At 37.5% G+C, this 22,406-nt stretch overlaps 1 protein-coding gene across 1 annotated transcript in view; it reads right to left on the bottom strand.

Moving 5' to 3' along the window:
* Herc5 (HECT and RLD domain containing E3 ubiquitin protein ligase 5) overlaps positions 1–22,406 on the bottom strand; it is a 35,280-nt gene that overhangs the window by 275 nt on the left and 12,599 nt on the right. The window contains exons 10-22 of the mRNA XM_013029717.1: positions 20,858–20,917; positions 18,456–18,549; positions 15,461–15,650; positions 13,885–14,039; positions 10,636–10,749; positions 10,168–10,278; positions 9,370–9,540; positions 6,773–6,916; positions 5,846–6,012; positions 3,795–3,861; positions 2,429–2,499; positions 1,757–1,940; positions 1,579–1,681 (exon numbers count right to left, since the gene is read on the bottom strand). Of these exons, the coding sequence (XP_012885171.1) occupies positions 1,579–1,681; positions 1,757–1,940; positions 2,429–2,499; positions 3,795–3,861; positions 5,846–6,012; positions 6,773–6,916; positions 9,370–9,540; positions 10,168–10,278; positions 10,636–10,749; positions 13,885–14,039; positions 15,461–15,650; positions 18,456–18,549; positions 20,858–20,917 (1,631 nt within the window). The remainder of the gene's footprint in view (positions 1–1,578; positions 1,682–1,756; positions 1,941–2,428; positions 2,500–3,794; positions 3,862–5,845; positions 6,013–6,772; positions 6,917–9,369; positions 9,541–10,167; positions 10,279–10,635; positions 10,750–13,884; positions 14,040–15,460; positions 15,651–18,455; positions 18,550–20,857; positions 20,918–22,406) is intronic.

The raw sequence follows: 22,406 nt of genomic DNA, 5'->3' as shown, positions 1-22,406 counted from the left end.
ATTTATCTTTTTCACAATGTAGATAAATCTGTTCATGTCTAACTTTCTTGAAGGCCTTTCTTGAAGTCAACAGTGCACTTAGGGTTGCTTTAGGACAACCTCAGTCAGTGGCTTCAAGCAGCCTGAAGTCTGGGTGAAGAATGAGTAGGACCTCTTATCCACAGGTGTTCTGTTCCAAGATCCCAATGGATCTCAAAATGTAGCAGACAACACCAAACTCCACCTATACACTGCTTTCTCAAACACATGCATACAGCTAGGGTAAACATCACTTTCCACTTCAGGAAGCACTGGTGGCTTCTTGGCTGGATTGCCAGAACCACCACTCCTGCCCTTTGGGGCAATAATTATGCAAAATAAGAATTATTTGAAAACAAGCCCTGTGATACCTCCATGATCAATTGTAACAGTGAGCTAGCCACAAGGCAACTAGTGAGCAGGTGGTGTACACAGCCTAGTCATGCTAACAGGATGATTCATACCACAGGTAGAACAGAATGGGATGGCACAAGACTTTATCACACTATTTAAGAACAGCACAGGCCCAGAGAGACACCAGGAAAAGTTTCCTCTCATGTGGAACAATTTATAAATGTGTAAGAAAAACTCAACCCAATTAAATAAGCACTAGGAAGTTGGTACTTGAAAGGTACAGAGGAGAAGATTAATTCTTCAAGAGGAGATTAATAAAGAGAGGAAGGAGGAACAATACAGTCATGATACTCAATCTTCATTCTATGAAATTTAAAAAATTGAAGGGTTGAATAGGGAAAAAGGATTCTATAAGGGGTGACATCAATCAAGATGCATTATATTCATAAACTGATTTGTTGAATGGCAACTACTTTGTACAAATACATATATATATATATACATAATATTTAAAGCTGTATGTTTAGAGCACCTAAAAAGCTAATATGCTATGGTAAGTGTTCTATATTTTGACCTTGGAAAATAGGCTTTGAAATGACATTTTTCTCTATGCGATGAATCTGTATCATTTTCTTCTATAAAAGCTGTATTCCCCATAAAATAACAGCATGCATTGAAAATTCGTAATATGTTTCTTACTGGCATGTTCTACTTCATGTTTTTGGACCATGGACCAACATGGTTAACTAAAATTACAAAGAGTAAAATTACAGGTAAGGGAAGATCACTCTATTAGATTCTTGTATAAGGAGTAAGCAGCCAAGAAAGAAGGCGCTTCTACTAAGTGTAAATGCTGTGTTGCATAGAAGGGAAAAAGGGCTCCAGCCTAGGATGTCTGAGGAAACTTCCAAGTGCTCATATCATGCTCCATTTCTAAGGAGAAAAAAGTTGAAAGAAGCAGGAGTGAGGTGAAGTTCAAGGCAGGGGAAGGAATGTCAGGAAAGCCCTGAGCCTCCTGAGAGTTGCTATGATTACAGGCACTGAGCCACTAGCATAACTGGCTTGTTGATTTTTTATGCTGCCTCAGAGAGGCCTTTTTGATTGCATTGGAAGTGACTTCCCCACTCATTGGTTGGAAATGCTGCCTATTTTAAAGGAGAATCTTATCCCTATAACACGAGATATATTCCTTGACATAATACTCACCAAGGAATTTTCTCTTTTCCTCCAGAGTCAGTTTGTGTAAAGCCTCCCAGAACATCACTATAGTGGGATGTGAATTACTGTATCCTCGGTCATAATTTGCATTCTAGAAAAAAAAAAGACATTTAGGGAATAGGAAGGCAAAGAAAAACTCATCAACTTGACCTTTAACATGACATACCTTTTCAAACATTTCCCAGTCATAATCTGTGTTTCCAATAATCACGTCCTTCAGTTCTTCAGGCTGGAAAAATTCTATTATCTCCTTGTTGCACACTTTATAAAATCCTCTCTGAAATTCTTCATAAATTTCCTTTACAGAGGTGTTGAAGATATAATCAATACACTTAGACACATAGTCTGTCCTTTAATGAAACAACAAAAAGAATGTTTACTGCAGTAATTTGAACAAAATGAACAATCAAAAAACTTCAATAACATTGGAGATTCACCCTGATATAACTTATTACAGTATAAACTGTATAATGTATGTCTGTCCATCTTCACACAATACATACCAGCTTCTCTGCCTTACTGAAAAGTGACAATGGGAATGAAAAATCAGAGCAACTAAAAGGAGCTCAGTGTATGCCAAATTTTTTTTAAATGTAATTTCAAGCCAGGTACCAATGGCTCACACCTGTAATCCTAGCTACTCAGGAGGCTGAGATCTAAGGACTGCAGTTCAAAACCAGCCCAGGCAATTAACCAACAGAAAACTAGAAGTGGTGCTGTGGCTTAAGTAGTAGAGCACTTGTCTTGAGGTGCAGAGCTCAGGGACAGCACCCACGCACAGACTGTAAGCCCCACAACTGACCAAAATAAAAAGTATGTAATTTCTCTTTGTACATACTTGTTAGTCTGGTTGACAGCTATGTATCTTCCATTAGGAATTAAGTCTACATCAGTTCTGTCCCAGTGTACCTGTAAACACAAATGAATTCAGATATCTCCCAAATAATTCTGAGCAATTATTACTAACAAAAAAAACACTTCATAGTACACCTCTTTTCCTATGGAATTTGTCATTTAGAAACCTAAACAATTCATAAAACAAACAAAAATAAAAACTGCCATTATAAGTGGAAACAGTTTTGAACTGTCCTAACTGATCATATTAATTGGAAAGTTACCACATTTCAGAATTTGTTTAGTGTATTAGATTAGCATAACTTTTCATCACTTCCTCCCACCCTATTGTCATTCCCTCACTTTGCAATGTGACTGTGTCACACTCTCATCAGACATGAGCTGGTAGGTCACACACCTGTAGTCCTAGCTACTTAGGGATGAGAACAGGAAGATTATGGTTCAAGGACAGTCTTGGAAGAGGTTTTCAAGACCCTTTCTCAATGGAAAGATACTGGGTATGATGGTATAAGTCTGTCATTCAGCTAGGGTGAGAATTTTGGACTAGGAAGATAGTGGTCGAGATTCAGGTCTGGGCAGAAAGTGAGATCTTATCTTAAAAATAAACAGTGAAAATCAGGGCTGGAGCTATGGCTTAACAGTAGAACACCTGCTAAGTAGCACCAGACCCTGACTTTAAACACTACTACTGGCAAACAAAATGATGAAGGGGCAAGACTTCATGTCTTTGGTAAGACGAAGTGAGCCTATTTAGGAAGACTGGCAAGAAAAGACAAGGAATGGATATGTATTAACATGTCACAATGTCCACTAAAAGGTAAAAAAAATAAAATACAAAGAAAATGGTGCAGTGTGAGTTTATCTCCATAGCTTTTGAATCCTTGTGAGTCAACACTATATGCTTTGGCTGATGGGTCTGCTAGAAGCACAAACTTGAATAGAAGCTTGTGTGCTGGACTTGCCATCCCTACACTCTTCGTAATCCTAAAAAACATCTCATGAACAAATCTCAGTAGGCCCGAGGAAGATTTCATGGGTAAGAAAACAGGTAATTCTAGCTGATACCTCACCAACCAAACAGCCTGCTAAATACCAGGTATGTGAGGCTACTGAGGCAAGTCACCCTGAAGGCAAACAGAATCAGAGTTGTTGCTTGAAGCCACTAAATTTGGATGTTGTTTCATAGTCAAATCCGATACATCAAGATCATGAGAAATGAGGAACAACAACCCTAGCATAATTTAGAAGCTTATACTGCTTTTCAAATAAAAGGTGATATATTTAGGTAAATAGATAAACATTAGTCAAAACCAAGACTGATTTGTCATCTGGTTTTAACTATTACTCACATTAAAATAGATGTAAAGTGTTTCTCCAAAATCACTGTTTTCATCTTCCAGAAGTGTTTGTAAACTCCTAAAGAAATAATTTTGTTTTTAAAGGTAATAGATATGATATTAGAACACTAAGATAACTGGGAAGTGCACTGCTATTTACAGGCATATCACAATATAGTACCTGTTTCTCTTTGTACATAAGGCCAGAGCTCAACTGTGAATATAAGACTTTAAGAAGTTTACCTACAGGCACTCCTTCTGACTCAGCTCTCTTAGATCCAACACCATTAACAGCTGGTATGGCTATTTCAATTTAAACCATACGTTAGTCTGTCAGTTTAATATATATGCCATTTTAAATATATATGCCATTTGTATTACTTCAGCTACTTTTTTGAATAATTTATTGACTTTAAAACTTGGTAGAAAAATGTTGCACAGAAGGCATATTAGCCAATTCTGAAAATATGTTACTAATTTTGTACCAGGTAGAAGCCTGTCATTTAATAAAAAGCAAATTTCTGGCCAGGCACTGATGGCTCACACCTGTAAACATAGCTACTCAGGAGGCTGAAATCTGAGGATCCTGGTTTGAAGCCAGCGTTGGCAGGAAAAGTCCATGAAACTATTATCTCCAATTAATCACAGAAAAAAAAAAAACAGTGAAAAACTAAAGAAAAAAAAGTGGCACTATGGCTCAAGTGATAAGAGCGCTAGCCTTGAGCAAAAAGGAGTTCAGGGACAGCATCCAAGCCCAGAGCTTGGCAATAAATAAGTAAACATCCAAGCCCAGAGCTTGGCAATAAATAAATAAACAAAAAAATACATACAAGAGCCGGGATCACGGTTCAGAGCCAGCCCAGGAAGGAGCGTCCATGAGATTCTTATCTCCAATAAGCCACTCAGAAAACCAGAAGTAGCGCTCTGTGGCTCAAGTGGTAGAGTGCTAGCCTTGAGCTGAAGAGCTGAGGGACAGCGCCAAGGCCCAGAGTCCAAGCCCCAGGACCAAAAACAAACAACAAACACACACAAACAAATAGGTCATGTCTGCCATCCTGGCTATTTGAAATTTGAGGATTGTGGATTGAAGTCAGCCTGAGCAGTAAAGTCTTATCTCCAATTAATTAATCAGCAAAAGGCCAGAAGTGGAACTTTGGCTCAAGCAATAGTGCCAGCCTTAAGAAAAAAGACCCAAGGGATAGTACCTAGGCCCTGAGTTCAAGTTCCAAAGTATTGACACATGCACACGCACACAACCCACACCCACATCAATTCTGGCCATATGTGAGGGTTCTTCATACCTGTAATCCCAGATATATAGGAAGTAAATGGGAGGATATCAGTTAAGTTCAGCCCAGATGTAAAAGTTACCAAGACCCTATCTCAAAAACAACCCAGAATGGTAACCCACACCTGTTATCCCAGAAACTTGAGAGACAAAAGTTGGAGGAGCATGGTTCAAGAATAGTTTGGGCAAAAGCATGAGACTCTACTGGAAAAACAAAACTACAGTGAAAAGGACCGGGGGCATGGTAGAGTACCTACCTAGTAAAGCCTGAGCCAGAATTCTCTTTCTAGTACTGACCTTCCCCCCTCATAAAAGAATAATACATTTCCACTTTAGAAATAGCTATCATAGGAAGTGGCGCTGTAGCTCAAGTGGTAGAGCGCTCGCCTTGCTGAGCTGAAGAGCTGAGGGACAGCGCCCAGGCCCAGAGTTCAAGCCCCACGACTCACAAAAAAAAAAAAAAGAAATAGCTATCATAAAACAACATTTAATATAAACATGACAACAGATTTTTGCATTAGGGTATAACATGAACTTTAGGTCTGACAGTTTCTACACACACACAAAATCAAAAGGTTATTTTAACTATAAAGATAGATTGGGGGAATAAACAATTTTAGAAACAAAATTGTTTAACAACTCTTTTTGCTGAAGTTAAAATTGTTTAAGTACCTAAAATACCAATGTCAAATGTAAAAAATATCATTGATTTATGTTTAAACATTTACTTAATTATATGTTAAAGTCCTTAAAAAAAAAGAGCATATTTACTTACTTCCCCATAACAGGACTAAGTTCTTTTAAATCTTCCAGTGATGGGGTTTTAGCCAAAAGCTTCTTAAAGAGTGCCAATGGGAAAGGGATGTTGGCAACATTGCAATTGAAAAGGGAAAGTCCACAGAGAACTCCAAACAAGAAATATCTCTTCACCTCAAATTTAGGCTGAAACAGAAAAATAACCTTCAGGTGTTAGGAATTCTCATTACTACAATGGGATGCTTATATCAAATAAATATTTTTGCCCCTTTCACACAAATTGCCAACCCCCCCCAAAAAAATTTCTGAGTTAAGAGCTTAACCACCCCCCAAAAATTCCTGAGTTAAGAGCTTATATTTGGTCATTAAATTGATTTAAACCCTGCCATAGTTTTAGTTGCTAAATAAGTAAAGTACAAATGGAGTAGAAACACAGCAGGCTTAGTAAAGCTTGGAAACTATAAAGTTTTCCCAATATTTTCCTCCATTGTATTTTCAAATTCATTGAAAAATAGAAAAAAGCAAAGATGTATGGCTAAGGAAAAAGGTTTTTTAATTCACACATTTCTTGTGTGAACATACAGACCTAGGGAAAAGTGCAAGGCACTGTTGGCTCATGCCTATAATCCAACCTATTCAGGAGGCTGAGATCAGAGGATCACAGTTCAATGCCAACCCAGAAAGAAAAGTCTGTGGGAGTCCTATCTCCAATTAACCAACAAAAAGCAGAAAGAGGAAGACTGGTTCAAGTAGTGCATCACCTTGAGTGAAAAACTTGAGTACCAGGCTCTGAGTTCAAGCCTCAGTATGGGCATAAAAATGAAAGAAAAAGGAAGAACATTATTGTATCAATAACTTCTCTGTTATGAAAAGTGTAGACTTAATTTTCTACAGTATGTGCTATATTGCTCTCTGTCACAAGATCATTTAAGAAAACATGACTTACATTGACAGGAAACCACATGTAGGAAGCCTCTTCAGGATAAACAAACATCCCATATTCTGGCCGGGTCATCTCTTCAAACAGACAGTAGAAGAACTCTGTTTTGACTCCTCCAAAGTCATATCCAATTTCTCCACTAAATGAAATCTAGGAGGAGAGCAAACTATCACTTCAGGCTCTGTACTGCTACTTATTAAGTGTCCTTCAATAGTAACAATTATAGACCCAAGTGTTTGGTAGGCACTGTGGTAAGTACCTTACTATTACCATACCTTATCTTTCCATTAATACTTTGCCTAGGAGCCTTCAAGAATTTAGGCAACTTTCCCAAATATGTACAATAGCTCCATGTTGTACTCTAGATTTAAGCTGTCCATCACACCTCAATGTCTATAAATCTTTACCACTAGTGACCTCAACTGACATCACTATCATAATCACCAACTCCATTACATATAATGAGAACAAACAGAAAATAAGGCAAATATAAGGATTTTCACAGGACTAGAAAAACCAAAGGCAGTGTAAGGTACTTATGGCCTGGCCTGTTCACTTGCTGAGGAAGTAGCATCTCCCTTTAACACCTTTAACACCTCCCCAGGAAGATTCTATTATAGCCCATCTTTCTCCTTCATTTTTGCCTTTCTTTTTTAAAGGCCTTCTCTTCAGTTTATACATGTTAAGGTCTCCTTTATTCACCAGGTTAAAAAAAAATGTTAAGTCTCAACACACTGCCTCCAATTCAATTTGGCTGCTACTATTCTAAGAAGCCCAACTCAGAGAATACAGATTAACTTCCAAATCCCCTCCTCCTAAATGGTCCCCAAGGAAGAAAAACTTGTGAATTTCCATTCCAAGGATGCTTTCCTCTCATCCTATCATATTGCTATTGCATAGTATTACCACTTCTGCATAGTATTACTGCTTCTGCTTACACTTCATTTTTTTCTCGATACAACTCTCTCTTGTGCAACATTTATAAAAAATGTTTTTCTTCTTTTCCCTATTAATACAATCCTAGAATTTTCTGTGGTTCTACCCTGGAACATCTGTCCTTTCTCTCTGCCTAGGAAGCTCTTCTTTCCTTTAAACATTACTATCTGCAGACATTAGCCTCCATGTCCATTCTTTCTTTCTCTCCTGATTGATAGGCATTTATTTCCAAAGGTGATCTCAAAATTCTACACGACACTCCACTAGTGCCCCTAAAGCTTCAGTAACCACCTTTATTTGCACACAAGCCTCTTCCATTCCCTAGAGATAAAAGTTTCAAACCTCTTGCAGTAAGAATCAAATCCTTACTCTTTCTCTTATTCAGACAAACAGCTGGCCTCACTAAGCCTCAGTTTTCCCACAAGATTCTCAGAAAGATGAAATGGAATAACATATGTGAAATGCCTGAGTCTGTACAATGTGAATGTTCTCTAAGTATCACTTGAATTAAAAAAAAAAACTTAAGAAACATTAAGAACTTTAAGACATTTTAAACTGTAAGAAACTTTCTTAAACTTTAATAAACTTAAGAAACTCAGGGCCTCTTCTACTAGTGTCATGCCAACCTCAGCATCAAATACAAAGTCTAGTGCCTGCTGGTTGGGTCCAAATCCTGATTGTTTCACTTACTGCTTACATTACCCCTGAGTGAGTTGCCTAATGGTCTCTGCCCTTTTTCTCCATCTGTAAAATGAAGGAAACTGAAACTCCCCTGCAGTGTTGCTGAAAGGGTTAAGCAAGGAAGTGTAAAGTACTCAGGACAGTTCTTGGCACCAGAAAGTATTCCATAGATCTAGCTGTTGTTACTACTCTATGTCAAATACATCCTAGAAAGTCAATTGAAAAAGTAGTTAAAACTACGGAATGTTCAACACATATCTACAATTTCATCCCCAAACAATTTTAGTCAATAAAGAGAAAGTTCTCTCTTCCACAAGGCAACCTGTGTTTGGGTTCTTGCATGAGAATAGACACACCCTAATTCTGTGATCATCTCATGGACATCTCTACCTGTAAGTGTTTTACTGAAACCTCTACAAGTGCATAGCAAACATAGCCTAAATTTAAGAGGATTTACCAGTCCTCTTACTCATACTCTCAACAAGGGGGACAGAGCAGACACACCACCCTAACTGTGCCAACCTTCTCATGGATACCCCTAACAAAGTATCTCAGTGATACCCTTAAAGTGGAGAGCAGACGTATCTTAACTCTAACTCTCTAAGATGACCCCTTCTTACTGACACCCTTACAAGGGAGAGACAGGAGACTTATCTTGACTCTGTATTGTCTAACACCCTCAACAAGCTGGAGTTTAGCCAAGATAGGTTAAAACTAAGGAGGTACTAGACTGTGTAGGGCCCAATACTGGTCCACCTACCTCACTAGGATAGGGGAGAACACCTGTCTCACCTGACGCTGCTTTAACCCAAAGGTTTGAGGTAAGGGACTACAGCTCCCACTTGAAACTTAAAAGTAACTAAGAAGTTAGAAAAAGCCTCCAACAGAATACTTTTGTGGCAAAAGGGAATCCTTTTCTAAAATCCTTTGACCTTTCCATGGTTTTCTTACCCCATAGCAAGAACATTAAATGAGTAATAGTTTACCCATAACTCCCTCCTGAGGTCTTCATTTTCAAATTGACTTAGTTGATTTAAAACATCCTCAACCAAGTGATTCCTTCTTATTCGAAGATTAAAAGTGGGCACCAAAGCGAATTCTGACTCTTCTTGTACCAAAATTCCTGCCAAACTCATACAAGCTCTTATTTTTCTCTCCTAGAAAAACAAAAATGTTTCGTTTTTGTCATCTGCCCTCTTTAAATAATTTATATTTAAATTTAAATAATTTATTATAAAGTGTGATATATTACCCAAACTAGGTGGGTGTGCAGGGAATTGAACAGAGTCTTAAACAAATGCTCTGCTACTGAGCTCCACCCCTAACTCCTTCACACTTTCAATTGTCTAATTTTAAGCCCAAACTCTTCTGCTATATAAACTGACTACCTCAGGTGGTAACAGTACCAAGAAGGAGTGACTGACTCTACACCTTCATTATTAAAGCCATCATCAGAGCATCAACCACTTAAGGCAGTCCAAATGTCAAGAATCCTTTGCCTCCTCTATTCCTGACATACTGGACCTAGTTCTAACCAAGCCCTTGAGCTAAATCTATTAATAAGACTAAAGGTTGCTGCTGCCAACATCAGATAAAGATCTTCTAAAGCAGACCAGTAGCCCAAAGTGTGTCCTTTGCTACTGAGGCCCTGATGTCTTAAGATTGAGCCAACTTGAGCTCTGACAGTCTGCGTGGCCTTCATTTGAGTATAGTATCTTTGAATGCCATAGTAAGTGGCATTTATCTGGTATGTTTCTGAAGATGGAACAAATAGGCAAACATACCTGTATTTTCAGAAGTGAATCTGCATACAGTAGTTTAATTTTCGACAGAATATTAAAAATAAATGGGAAGTGACTGAATATGATAGAATATTGTGCATTAGCTCCAGTGTCCTAAAATAGAAATGAAGAGGATTATGATAAAGCACAGAGAAACCTTATACCTTGTCTCATGGCCTTATTAAATCCCTTTAAGGTCTTCAGTACTTCCAACCAAAATAATTCAAATTGCTGGTCATTAGTACTAAACTAGTTAAACTGCAATTTGAGTTTTGCCTGTGTGAATTAGGGAGACTCACTTGGTAAGTTAGGAATGTAAAATGGATAGCTGGGTAGCTGGCTAGCCTATACACACTACCCAGGCAAGGGCTGATATGCTAGGAGTAGAATGGAAACCTTAAGGGAAAGGAAAAACACCTTAGACCAGCTACTTCACAGGAGCCCTTTATCAGTTAATCATGCTGGACTTACCCCATTTGTTTTCCAAGAGGATCTTCGATATGCTTCTCCATAAAAATTGAGCCATTCTGATAATTCATCTACTTCAAAAATATTTTCAGGCAGTTGAAATTTGTTCTGATTAACCTTAAATGAAGTATGACACTTTAGTTTTAAAGACAATTTTGCTTTATGATTGTTAGATGATCAAATTCAAAAGTTAAATGATTTTAATCACCCGGATATAAACTATCAATTGCCAATGACCAAACTTTTATGGATATAAAAATACTTCAGAGATTGATGGTGTGATAAACTTCTAGTCACTTGAAATTTATAGAAAAAAAACATTAAACAACTCTAAGTATAATGGCAAAAACCAGTGCAGTATAAAGCTAAAGTATTCTAGGGCCAATTCATCTTGATGTGTTAGACCTTAGAACTTTGCAATTTCCCATTTCAAAGTATTTGCTCTCACAAGGTAAGTGCAGGATATTCATGGAGGAATTTTCTAGCTTTGCTTTCCATCAGATGATCAAAATTATGATGCACCTACAATCATTCTGTTGTCAATCAGTGCAGGTACTGAACCACATATACACTCAATGGTAACTGACCTAGATGAGCAACATACCATTGAACTGTATTAGTTCTCAGGTGTTTAGAAAGCCCAGTGTGGCTGTGTACAGAGACTACTGGTCTATAATATTCTTACTGATAGTCACTCAAACCCAAGTGGATCCAGGGCTCCCAGCACTTTTACCTATAGACTCCCATCTCGCCCCCAAGCTCTCTGGAATACCTAAGAAAATGGATGTTTCTTCCTCATGGCTTCCTGAGACTCCCATTAAGAGCTGAGGACTTCAACAAATATCAAACTTTTTATTGCCCATAAAGAACAAAGCAGAATCCCAGAGGCTTTTTTAAAATTTGCACAATTCTAAGTGGCAATTCTAAGATACTTTCCTTGAACTCTTCAATTAATTTCCCAGCTTTAAAAACCCCAGATTATTTCCTGATTATCTTTTCTTTTTTGTACAAAACTTTGAAAACTAGTCATTATTTTTCAATAGTACATTATGCAGACTTATTTTTCTTGAGCAATATAGCAGATAAACCCTGATCCACTGGAGAAAAAAAACTGAAATATAGGAGAACATATAACGAACATTTTAAAGGTTACTACTGAGTTCATAAGTAGATATGCAATAATCAGGTAAAACACTAAGTGGGGTTGGGGATATGGTTTAATGGTAGAGTGCATGTCAAGACCATGGGTTCAAACCCCAGAATGGCAAAAACTAATTAATTATAACACCCTACACAAGTAAATGAAGCATTTGTCAAACCTGATAAACTTGAACTTCAATTTTTCAGTGGTTGGGACTTTGCAGCAAAAAGACAAAACCCACTCAAATAAGACCCCAAAGAGCTTAATCATCATGGTGAAGGAGACTAGAGTTAAATAAACTTTCATCTGTTGCTGATAGCTGACATCTGTAATCTTAAATACTTAGGAGGTTGAGATCTGAGAATCACAGTTCAAAGCCAGCTAGGCAGGAAAGTCAGTGGGACTCTTTATTCCCAATTATCTAGCAAAACATAAAAAATAAAAGGCACTTGAGCTATAGCTCAAGTAGTAAAGCAAGCATTAGACAAGTGAAAAAAGCTAAGGGATAGCAGTATCAGTATCAGCCCCTCCACACACCAAAAAAAATAAATAAATAAAAATCCCCCCACCAAAAAATCTTTTCTCCATCACTAATCCAATCCACCTCACCTTGGAAATTAGCAATGTATAAAGGTACATAGCTGGAAAAGAAGTGCCTATAGAATTTGAAATTACAAAAGAGCCCTCCCGCAAGTGTGCACACCTCCACCACTTGGAGAATTGAAAAGCTTCAAACCAAGAATTTCATTCTTTCTAGAAACCTGACAGAAATGAATTCTCCCAGAAGAAACCTAGCCACTGAGTTATTCTAAAAGACAATGTTTAAGAAAAATGAGAACTCATTCACAGATAATCACAAAACACCTCAGAAACTCTAGAAGCAAAGGATATGAGTTATGAAGACAACACGGGAGTGGTACAGCAACAGTAAAAGGGAGGATAGAAAAGAGAGGTGAGGGGCTGGGAAGGTGGCTCAGTGGTACAGTGCTTGCCTTGCATGCCTAAGGCCCTGGGTTCGATTCCCCAGCCCCACATAAGCAGAAAAAGCCGGAAGTAGCACTGTAGCTCAAGTGGTAGAGCGCTAGCCTTGAGCTGAAGAGCTAAGGGACAGTGCCCAGGCCCAGAGTTCAGGCCCCACGACCGGACACCTCCCCAAAAAAAAGAAAAAAAAAGAGGTGAGGGAAGAGGGGAAATGAAGAGGAGGAAAAGGAAACAGAGGGGAGGATAAAAAGAGGGGATGATAAATTGTAAATAATGACCAAGAATAAATAAGAATGCCAATGAATGAAAAACATTAATACTTAAAATGAAAAGTAAAAAGCAACTGTATGGCAAAACAAAACCACTGAAATAAGAACTGATAATGTGGAAGAGTGTGCTAAGGAAATCTGGAGTTGCATAGATAAAGAGATAGAAAATAAAGCAGGCTAACGAACCAGTAATAGAGAAGGTATAATTAGCCCTACACTCAGGATTATGGATACCTTTGGAGTTGTGGTGAGTGAGGGAGAAAAGAACAATCCATGGGATATACCAACATTTCAAAAGTACTACAAAATACTTTTCTTTTATAGATACACTGATGTTTTAATTCTTCTGTTATTTTTCTTCAGACTTTATATATAGGTATCATACAATCATCTCTCAGGATCTATGGGGGACTAATTCCAGAACAACCCTCATATCCAAGTCCAAACATTTATGCCCCTTACATAAAATGGCATAGATTTCCAAATAACCTAAATATACCAACCTATACACTTTAAACACCTAGATTACTTAACAATATTTATTGTAACAAAAATGTTGTGTTAGTAGTTGTTATAAGGAATAATGAAAAGGCAAGCATGTGTTCTACACAGATCCCACTACCATCTCCTCCCCTGCAGTATTGTCAATCCACTATTGATTCAATCCTTGGATGTGGAGCCTATGGAGAAAGGACAGTCAACTGTAAATCCCTTTATATGGATAATTCACACAAGAAATGTTTTCAAAACAGCAATAGCACCTACATGCATTTCATGAGCTGCTCAAGATTCAATCAAGTTGAAAGCAAGTGGACTTTTGTTGCTAAATCTATATGCAGAGGTTTTGTTTAGAACCCTTACCCTATGCAGCATTTTCAGTATTTCTAGGAGAGCTTTAAGGTGGCCGTTATTCACATCATTTTCAGCCCAGTAACGCAACTGAGCACCCAAGGCAGTTTTAAACATCTGCACCAGTTTGCTGAAAACAGACTCTTGTAGTGTGGTCCAGAGCATCTCTGAGGAATACAAAAAAGCCAAACAAAATTGTTAGGGAATAATTTCTTCTAGATTCTTCTATTTCCTCAAACTACTAATGCAGGATTTTAATATGCTGTAATTACAAATGCGTATCTGTCTCTTCAGAGAATAGTAATTTTTTTTTGTTGGTGGTGGGGCTTGAACTCTGGGCTTGGGCGCTATCCCTGGGCTCTTCAGCAAAAGGTGAGTGCTCTACAGCTTGAACCATAGACCTCTTCTGGTTTTCGAGTGGTTAATTGGAGATAAGAGTCTCATGGACTTTTCTGCCCAGGCTGGCTTTGAACTGTGAGCCTCAGATATCAGCCTCTTCAGTAGCTAGGGATTACAGACGTGAGCCTGGCACAACAGTGATTAATACACACATTCCCTGAGAGTTAAGAGAGCCACAAACTTGGAAAAAACAAAAATAGCACATGGTAAAAATTGTTTATGGGGCTGGGAAGGTAGCTCAGTGGTAGAGCGCTTGCCTTGCATGCCTGAGGCTCTGGGTTCGATTCCTCAGCACCACATAAGCAAAAAGAAAAAAGCCGGAAGTGGTGCTGTGGCTCAAGTGGTAGAGCGCTAGCCTTGAGCTGAAGAGCTGAGGGACAGCGCCCAGGCCCAGAGTTCAGGCCCTGTAACCGGACCCAAAAAAAAATGTTTATTACTTCAGTATTAATTTTGTGCTCCTAGCTTGTATTTTAAGGAATTATGATCACTTTTCTTATATATTAATAAATTCCATATTTTTGTTGAATACTAAAATGAGTGAATTCTCATGCCTTCAAATTTATATTCAAATGATTAAGTTTAAAAATGTAAAAAATGAGAGTACAAATGACTACATAACTGTTGGCCCTCAAGTGTAGGACACACGGGTAATCATCCACTATTCTTTCAACTTCTTGTTTGTAAAATTTTTCATAATGAAAAGTTGGGGACAAAGGAGCTCATCACCAAGCCATGCATATAATACCCTAAGAATTCTAAAAAAATATTAAATAATCTGCATTTGACATCCCCAGTAATTGTTAACAACATCTTTCCAGAATAGGCTAAGAATATGAGCTAAGAGATACAAAGCATTTTTTTTCTTTTTTTGGTCAGTTTTAGGGCTTGAACTCTGGGCATGGGTGCCCACCCTGAGCTCTTCAGCTCAAGGTGAGTGCTCTACCACCTGAGCCACAGCACCACTTCCAGTTTTCTGGTGGTTAATTGGAGAGAGGAGTTTCATGGACTTTCCTGCCCCAGCTGGCTTTGAACCACAATACTCAGATCTCAGCCTCCTGAGTAATTAGGATTATAGGTGTGAGCCATTGGCACCATGCTACAATGCATTTGTAAGTACCAATTTTTTTTCCTTAATTAGGAACTTCTGAAAAAAATGGACAAAGTATTTTCAACCATCAATCAATCTTACCCATAATTCTTAATGATTGGTCACTCATTTTACAAATAGCCTCGGCAAATGGTACTACTAGGTTCTCCCAGTAGTTAATATCATGCATCACAGGACATTGTGGGAGTAGCAAGAAAACTTCTAGTGCTTCTTGGTATGAAGAATGGAATGGCAAATTTTTTAGCAGATTGTCCTTAATACAGGCGATTATCTGTGGTCAGGAAGATCAGGGAAAATGATTTCAACAAAACAAGGTATACAACTTGGAGCTTGATTTCACCAGGAAATTAGAAGAATCATTTAGTTTTTCTGAAACAAATGTTGACAATCTATCTTTACCTAGCCTCCCAAATACTATTCCCCCATTCAGTTGCTAGGTACATGAAGATTAAGAGAAATGACAAAAGCAGAGGGACACTGGATGAGTGATGGATTCAGAACTATTGTAGCCCTCTCAATAATTAGTTCTATAATCTACCTTCTGGTTAGCATTACTTATTTTTTAAAGTAAAAAATGTATTAGAACTCAAGAAAGCAAAACAAAATAAATATTCAAATACAATAATTCCTTTTATCAGCTCATAGACCTACATGTCTCCCTCAATCACTGATTTGTAGATATTCTAGTCTTCTATAGTTTTACGAAGTCAGATTGAATTGAATCCTAAGTTGTTTGTGTGTGCTTCAAATGCAATTTGTTTAAAAACCCACCATGAAAAGAAGCTAGTATTTCTGGAGTACCTTATTAGACATTATATTCCAGCTTGGTCACTTAAGCTTTGAATATTCACTGCAACATAGATATTAGTCCTACTTTGATAGATGAGAAGTATCTTCTTCAAAAAAATTTTGCAAACTCCAATGTCCAAATTGTGTATGAGTGTATGTGTGTTATACTGGAACTTTTAACTCAAATCCTCTACCTCTCCTGGCTTTTTTGCTCAAGTCTGGTGCTCTACCACTTAAGCCACACCTCCATTATGGCTTTTGCTGGATAACTGTAGGTAAGTCTTGGGGATTTTTCTACTCAGGTTGGCTTCACACTAAGATCTTCATCTCAACCTCCCAAGTAGCTAGAATTACAGGCGTGTGCCACTAATACCCAGCTCCAATGTCTGAACTCTCAACCACTACATTACAAACTATCGGTTAAATTGACCATCTCCAAGTATAAATACTGTTATAATGATCACTTTATACACTGAAATACTACTGGACACCCACTATGAGGTTTACTTGGACTTAATATCTGACAACTTTATGTTAAGGTTTAAGGCACTTACCCTACCCACCTACTTGCTCATCAGCCAGTCTCACAATCCTCAAAACCATGGTAACACTCAACCAGTTTCACTGCTTTCCATACTGTTCCTTGAGGATACCTTTCAGGCTTCCTAGAAATCACTTCCATATAGTAGGAACCTGGTGAAGTCTACCTTCTGAGTCACCTTGTTTAGTGCTCTAAGTAAACCTAACCATTCAATACCCTACTAACAATTGATTTCACCAAAAAATACTTTATTATTTTTTTTTTGCCAACTCTGGGCCTGGGTACTGTCCCTCAGCTCTTCAGCTCAAGGCTAGCGCCCTACCTCTTGAGCCACAGCACCACATCTGGCTTTTTCTGCTTATGTGGTACCAAGGAATGGAACCCAGGGCCTCATGCATGCAAGGCAAGCACTCTACCACTGAGCCACCTTCCCAGTCCCTTAACTACATTCTAAGATAAACACTAGGGACAGTGATGAGATAAACACTAGGGACAGTGATATGTGAAACACATTCAGTCTTCAATATGTGCATTGTGTACACGTATGTAGGTATGACCTGCCCTCAACCATGAGTTTCTGAAGGGCAAGGAGCACTCAGCAAGTAACAAGTATTTAAATGTTTAGTCAATAAATAAGTCTAATAGTCCTCAGGACAGAATTTTAAGAGAGGAGTATCAGAGGTCTTCTAACCCCGCAATTCTCTTCTGAAACAGAGGTGAAAAAAATTCCTCTTTGTTATTTGCATTGTATTATTTTTTTTCCAGTACAACCAAGATGCAATCTTCAAGCAAAGCAACTCTCAGTGATGAGCTCAGGGACCTTCCCATGGCTGTATTCAGCAGCCCTTACTGAAACTAAGTTACAGACATTGACACTGAGAGGCCAACTAATCAAATAACAGAGAACAAATATGGCCAAAATACTTTGTGCAACAGTTCATATGTTAATGTTACAGGCACTTTAAAGAGCTGGAGCCCTGATAAAGGACTAGCTGGGCCTTCTTTCCCCCTAAACTTTCCTTACTCCCTTAAGAACAGTTTGATAAGGAAAAACTTGCCACTAAGCATTCAGATTGAGGCAAACAGAGCAGGCCAGAAGGGCGAGTAAGAGATGGGAACCAGACTAATGGGGACAAAGAATGAAGTACAGAAAAAAAAGAGGAAAGCCTTAAGAGTGAAAAAATTGGCATGAGAAATATCATCCCTATATCAACTAGAACAGCAGAGAAATGAGGTAAATAATGCTTAATCAAGAGAATAAACATGTTTTAAATGTGTGCAAGTAAGAAACTGAACAGTAACATCATTGAAACCAGAGTCAACAGCCCCAGAAAGAACAGGACTATTCTACAGAAAAATGGCCCAAAACAGAAAAGAAAGAATCCAGGAGGTCAAAGGTGAAAAAATAGTCCTATTAAAGTATGCTCATTTCTATATTTATGCTTAAAACAACTGCACATATAATGTTCATATGTTAGTGCCACAAACTTAAAAAATTTTTAAACAGTTTCTTAAAAGTCCTGAATTCTCTCTGTAATATGTAGTTATAGGTGTCTCTATGCATAGACACACTATATTATTTGTATCCTATGTGACTACTGCACCACTTTTACCAACCTAAATGGGCAAACTCCTGAATGTTATCTTAGTTTGATTTAATCTGGATAAACCAGTCTCTTAAGAGGAAGGATTTCTTCTGAAATTCTGGGTTCTTAGACAGTTCTAGTATACTCTTAAGAATACCACCGTGTTAATAATCCAGTCTTTTTGAGTTAATTCCTTAAAGGTGTTTCTTGCTTTACTTAAGTCCAGATAAACAGACATGGTTTCTGCAGTCAGTCTATAGAAGAAAAATAAATGCATAAGTAAATGAAAATGAATATTATCTAGATTTAGACCATGCTCCATTTTAATAAAGCTACTGTTTTCAACAAGAAAGCTACCTTGTTCTCAACAAGTTATTTTAATAACTGTAATAATTTGACTGAATACAAACAAATGAAAATATAGGTAGCATGCAATTATTTCTAAATGGAAAAGAAAACCCCAAAAGATGCATTACTTTTATTTTTGGTAGAACTGGAGTTTGAATTCAGGCTTTGAACTTCTAAAACCAGTGGTTTACAACTTAAGTCACAAAAAATAAAACAAAAGTTGTTTTTTTTTTGCTGGTTTTGTGACAGAATCTAACTTCTGTTGGAGTCTGGCCTCCAACTTGGACCTTTTCTGATCTTAGTATTCTGAGTAGTAGGATTACAGGTGGACCCATTAAGACTTCATTTATTATATATTCCTGAAGCCTTTGAGTCAAGATATGTTTTATCTAACATGGCTACTCAAGGACATAGGTATAGTTCAGGTACAGTACTTGCGTAGCATGCACAAGGCCTTGGGTTTGATTCCCAGCAAAATACATACACATCCCTTAAGGGAAGTATTTTTTCAGCAAGAAAAAAAAACAGAAAAATAAAGGTTTTTCCTGGTTCTAAAACCAAAATAGTCATTTCTCCAAGATACATGAAACAAAAGTAGGGACACCTCATGAAGAGGCTTCAGAGCAACCAATTCTTCACATTACAATAGAAATATTAAAATTAACCGTAACCTATGAATTACACTTGTGAACTTAATGGACATCCTGTTTAAAGATGGCATTATTTTTTGTAAAATGATAAAAGAATTCTTCCTGGACATGGTGACGTCCAAGAACACTTGTAATTCCAGCACTTGGGAGTCTGAGGCAGGAGAACCACAAGGTCAAGATCAGCTTAGGCTACACTTCTACTTCAAAAGTAAGTGAGTATGCCAACGTAAAGAATGCTTTTAGTGAAAGAAAACATTATACATATGTTTAGGAAATGAAGTATAAGTTTTTCTCTAATATTTAAAAATTCATAATGAGCTAGAGGTACAGAAGAGTGGTAGAGTACATGCTTGGGATACATGTGGCCCTTGATTCCCAGAACCCATTATGGTTTGGATATTAACATCCTCCAAAAAGACTCAAGAAATTGAAGGCTTGTTCTTAGATGAATGCGGTGTTGAGACATGGATCTTTGGGGAAGTGACTGGATCATGAAGGTTCTGCCTCTTCAATGAGTTAATGAACTTTAAATGATTAAACCATTGGGAGGTAGGGAAACTATGAAAGGTGGGCCTAGATGAGGTAAAGTAGGTCACTGTGACATGCACTTTGAAAGGTACATTTTGCCATAGCATTTCCTAACTTCTCTGCTTTCTGGCTACCCTGAGAAGAGCACCTTTCCTCCTCCATGTCCATATGCCATGTTTCAGTCCTACCCAACATCCACAGCAATGGAACCAGCTGACTACAGACTGAAATCTCTGAAAAATGTGAGCCAAAATAAATCTTTCCTCCTTTGTTTCTTTCAGGCATTTGCCACTGAAATGAAAAACATAATACCTCTCCTATACCACAGAGAAGCTATCTTAAAATCTTTTAGCAATGAGTGAATAAAAATATAGCCTTCTCGTGGAATATAATAGATAATAAAATGTTAGAGAATACTGAATACAGAATTGAGTAAGATGGAAAGGTTAAGTATAAAGCAAAGTCTAAAAACAACCATTCCCTTTTGTGTATATATGTGCTAGTTACTATATACTTAACAACCCTAACACAATTTTTGTATGAAAACACACAAGCACAGAAAAATGTACTAGGTACTCTTATTATTTTTGGAAGGGGATCTCACTTGTTGCTCAGAATGATTTCAGAAGCTGGGATTACAGCCACCATACCACTGTAAATGAACTTGTACTAAGTAGTGGGTTATGTATATTCATTTTATTTCTTTCACTTGTAATTTTTTCTTGTGATATGGGTCTAATACATGCTAGGCAAAGGTTTTATCACTACGCTACATTCTTAGTACTCTGTATTTTCAGCATATTATACAGGAAGCAGTTGTCTGTTTTTGTTGAGAAAAACTTTTTTGTTTCAGATAAGGTCTCACTGTAACTCAGACTGGCCTTAAACACTGTATCAGTCTCCCCAGTACTGCAATCACAGACATAATTTCAAGAAGACAACCACACAGAAAACTGTGCTTGGAGCCATTTTTTTCAAATATGTTTTCCTGTTTGTTTTTTTTAAAAACAAAACTTTAGTTTATTACATGCATTACCTTTCCTTTAAGAAACTTCCAGTCAGGCAGGCAGGAGATGCAAATATCTCTCGAATTTCCCTACATTAGGAGTAAATTGTTAATAAATCAAGTAATACTGTGAAATGTGAAATCAGAAACACAACAAAATTATTAAAAATAGAGCCAAACATTAAAGGCAGAACCCCTCTGCAGGGGGAAACTCCTGGTCAAATGACCAGTAGTCAGCCTAAGCCTTTTCCATTCTTGCTAAAAAGCAACAGAACATCTCTCCCTCACTCAAGTTTACCAAGCTGGCAGCTTTGCAGTTTACCACAAACTTTGCTGAAGGCCACTGACAATCTTGAGATTTATCACCAGCTGTATTGAGTTGTTATATTAGTCAGGAATTTATAATAAAAATAATTTCTGTAAAATAGACTACCTCTACCCAAGGGTGTTTTGACTTTTGTAATCCAAGGATATGTTTTGACTTTTGTAACCAAGTATCAATAGTATCAATAGTACTGATCATGCTGACCAAATCAAGACTATGTTTTGCTTCTGTAAACCTGCTTGCTTGCCTTGACACCCCTCCCACCCTCATGTGGCTTTTCTTTAAAAGATCACCATGGGAAAAAGACCTCACTGTATCCTATCACCCAAATAGTGGGGTGTAGTCACCATGTGGCTAATAAAAAAGACTCCTTGCCCTGTTTAACTGAGCAGGTGGCCTTATTTCCAGATTTGGGATTCTTCAATACAGCATACTTCTTTATAGAACAAATATGATAAACAGAACATGTTATAATTGTCTTTCAAACTTCTTCCTTTCTCTTCTACTTGTCTGCATAATGTCTTGACATTGAAAAGTCTGCTCTACTTGCTAAATCTCAAAATGTCAATGCCAAACAAAAAGGTATAGACTCAAAGATGACCCAGAAAAGAGAAAAAGACCTGATTGATTTAGGGTCAGAAATTCCTTGGACAAAGTAAACAGTGCCACCATACCTAACTTCTGAAGACTTATTTATTTGTTTCATGAAAGTGGTAACAAAAGAAATTGCCATAAATTAATGACATGTGCATACATTCAGTTTCATTTTAAAAACAATGTAACTTTACAGGAATGCCCCTTGATCATTCATGTTCTGTACATTATATGACCATCTTAACAAGTATTTTTCAGAGTTAAAAGGCCATATTTAAAGATATCTCTAAAAATGATGCTTGTAAAAATGACTACCCTCTTTCAATGTGGTAGGAGTTTCATGGTATAGACCAAGACACCCTTTCAAATGCTCGGCTAAATTATAAGTGTAAAAAAAGTGGTTTCAGGGCCAAACAAGGCTAATAAACACCACAGAATGCATTTTCTGTTCAAATTCACAACATTGTAAACATATTAAAGCCCAAAGAAGTCCTTCAAATAAAGGAAGTTGTCCTCAGGGAGCTTCCACTTTAGTTGTGATGATTAATAGTAGGTGTCAACTTGGCTAGACTAGAGTACACAGATACTTGGTCTCATTATTGTTCTAAGAGAGTACTTTTTAGATGAGATTAGTATCTAAAGTAGCAGATTTGAAGTAAG

Source organism: Dipodomys ordii, unplaced genomic scaffold, assembly GCF_000151885.1.
Source record: "Dipodomys ordii isolate 6190 unplaced genomic scaffold, Dord_2.0 Scaffold122, whole genome shotgun sequence".
NCBI lineage: Eukaryota > Metazoa > Chordata > Mammalia > Rodentia > Heteromyidae > Dipodomys > Dipodomys ordii.
This window is presented reverse-complemented; position numbering and strand designations above follow the sequence as displayed.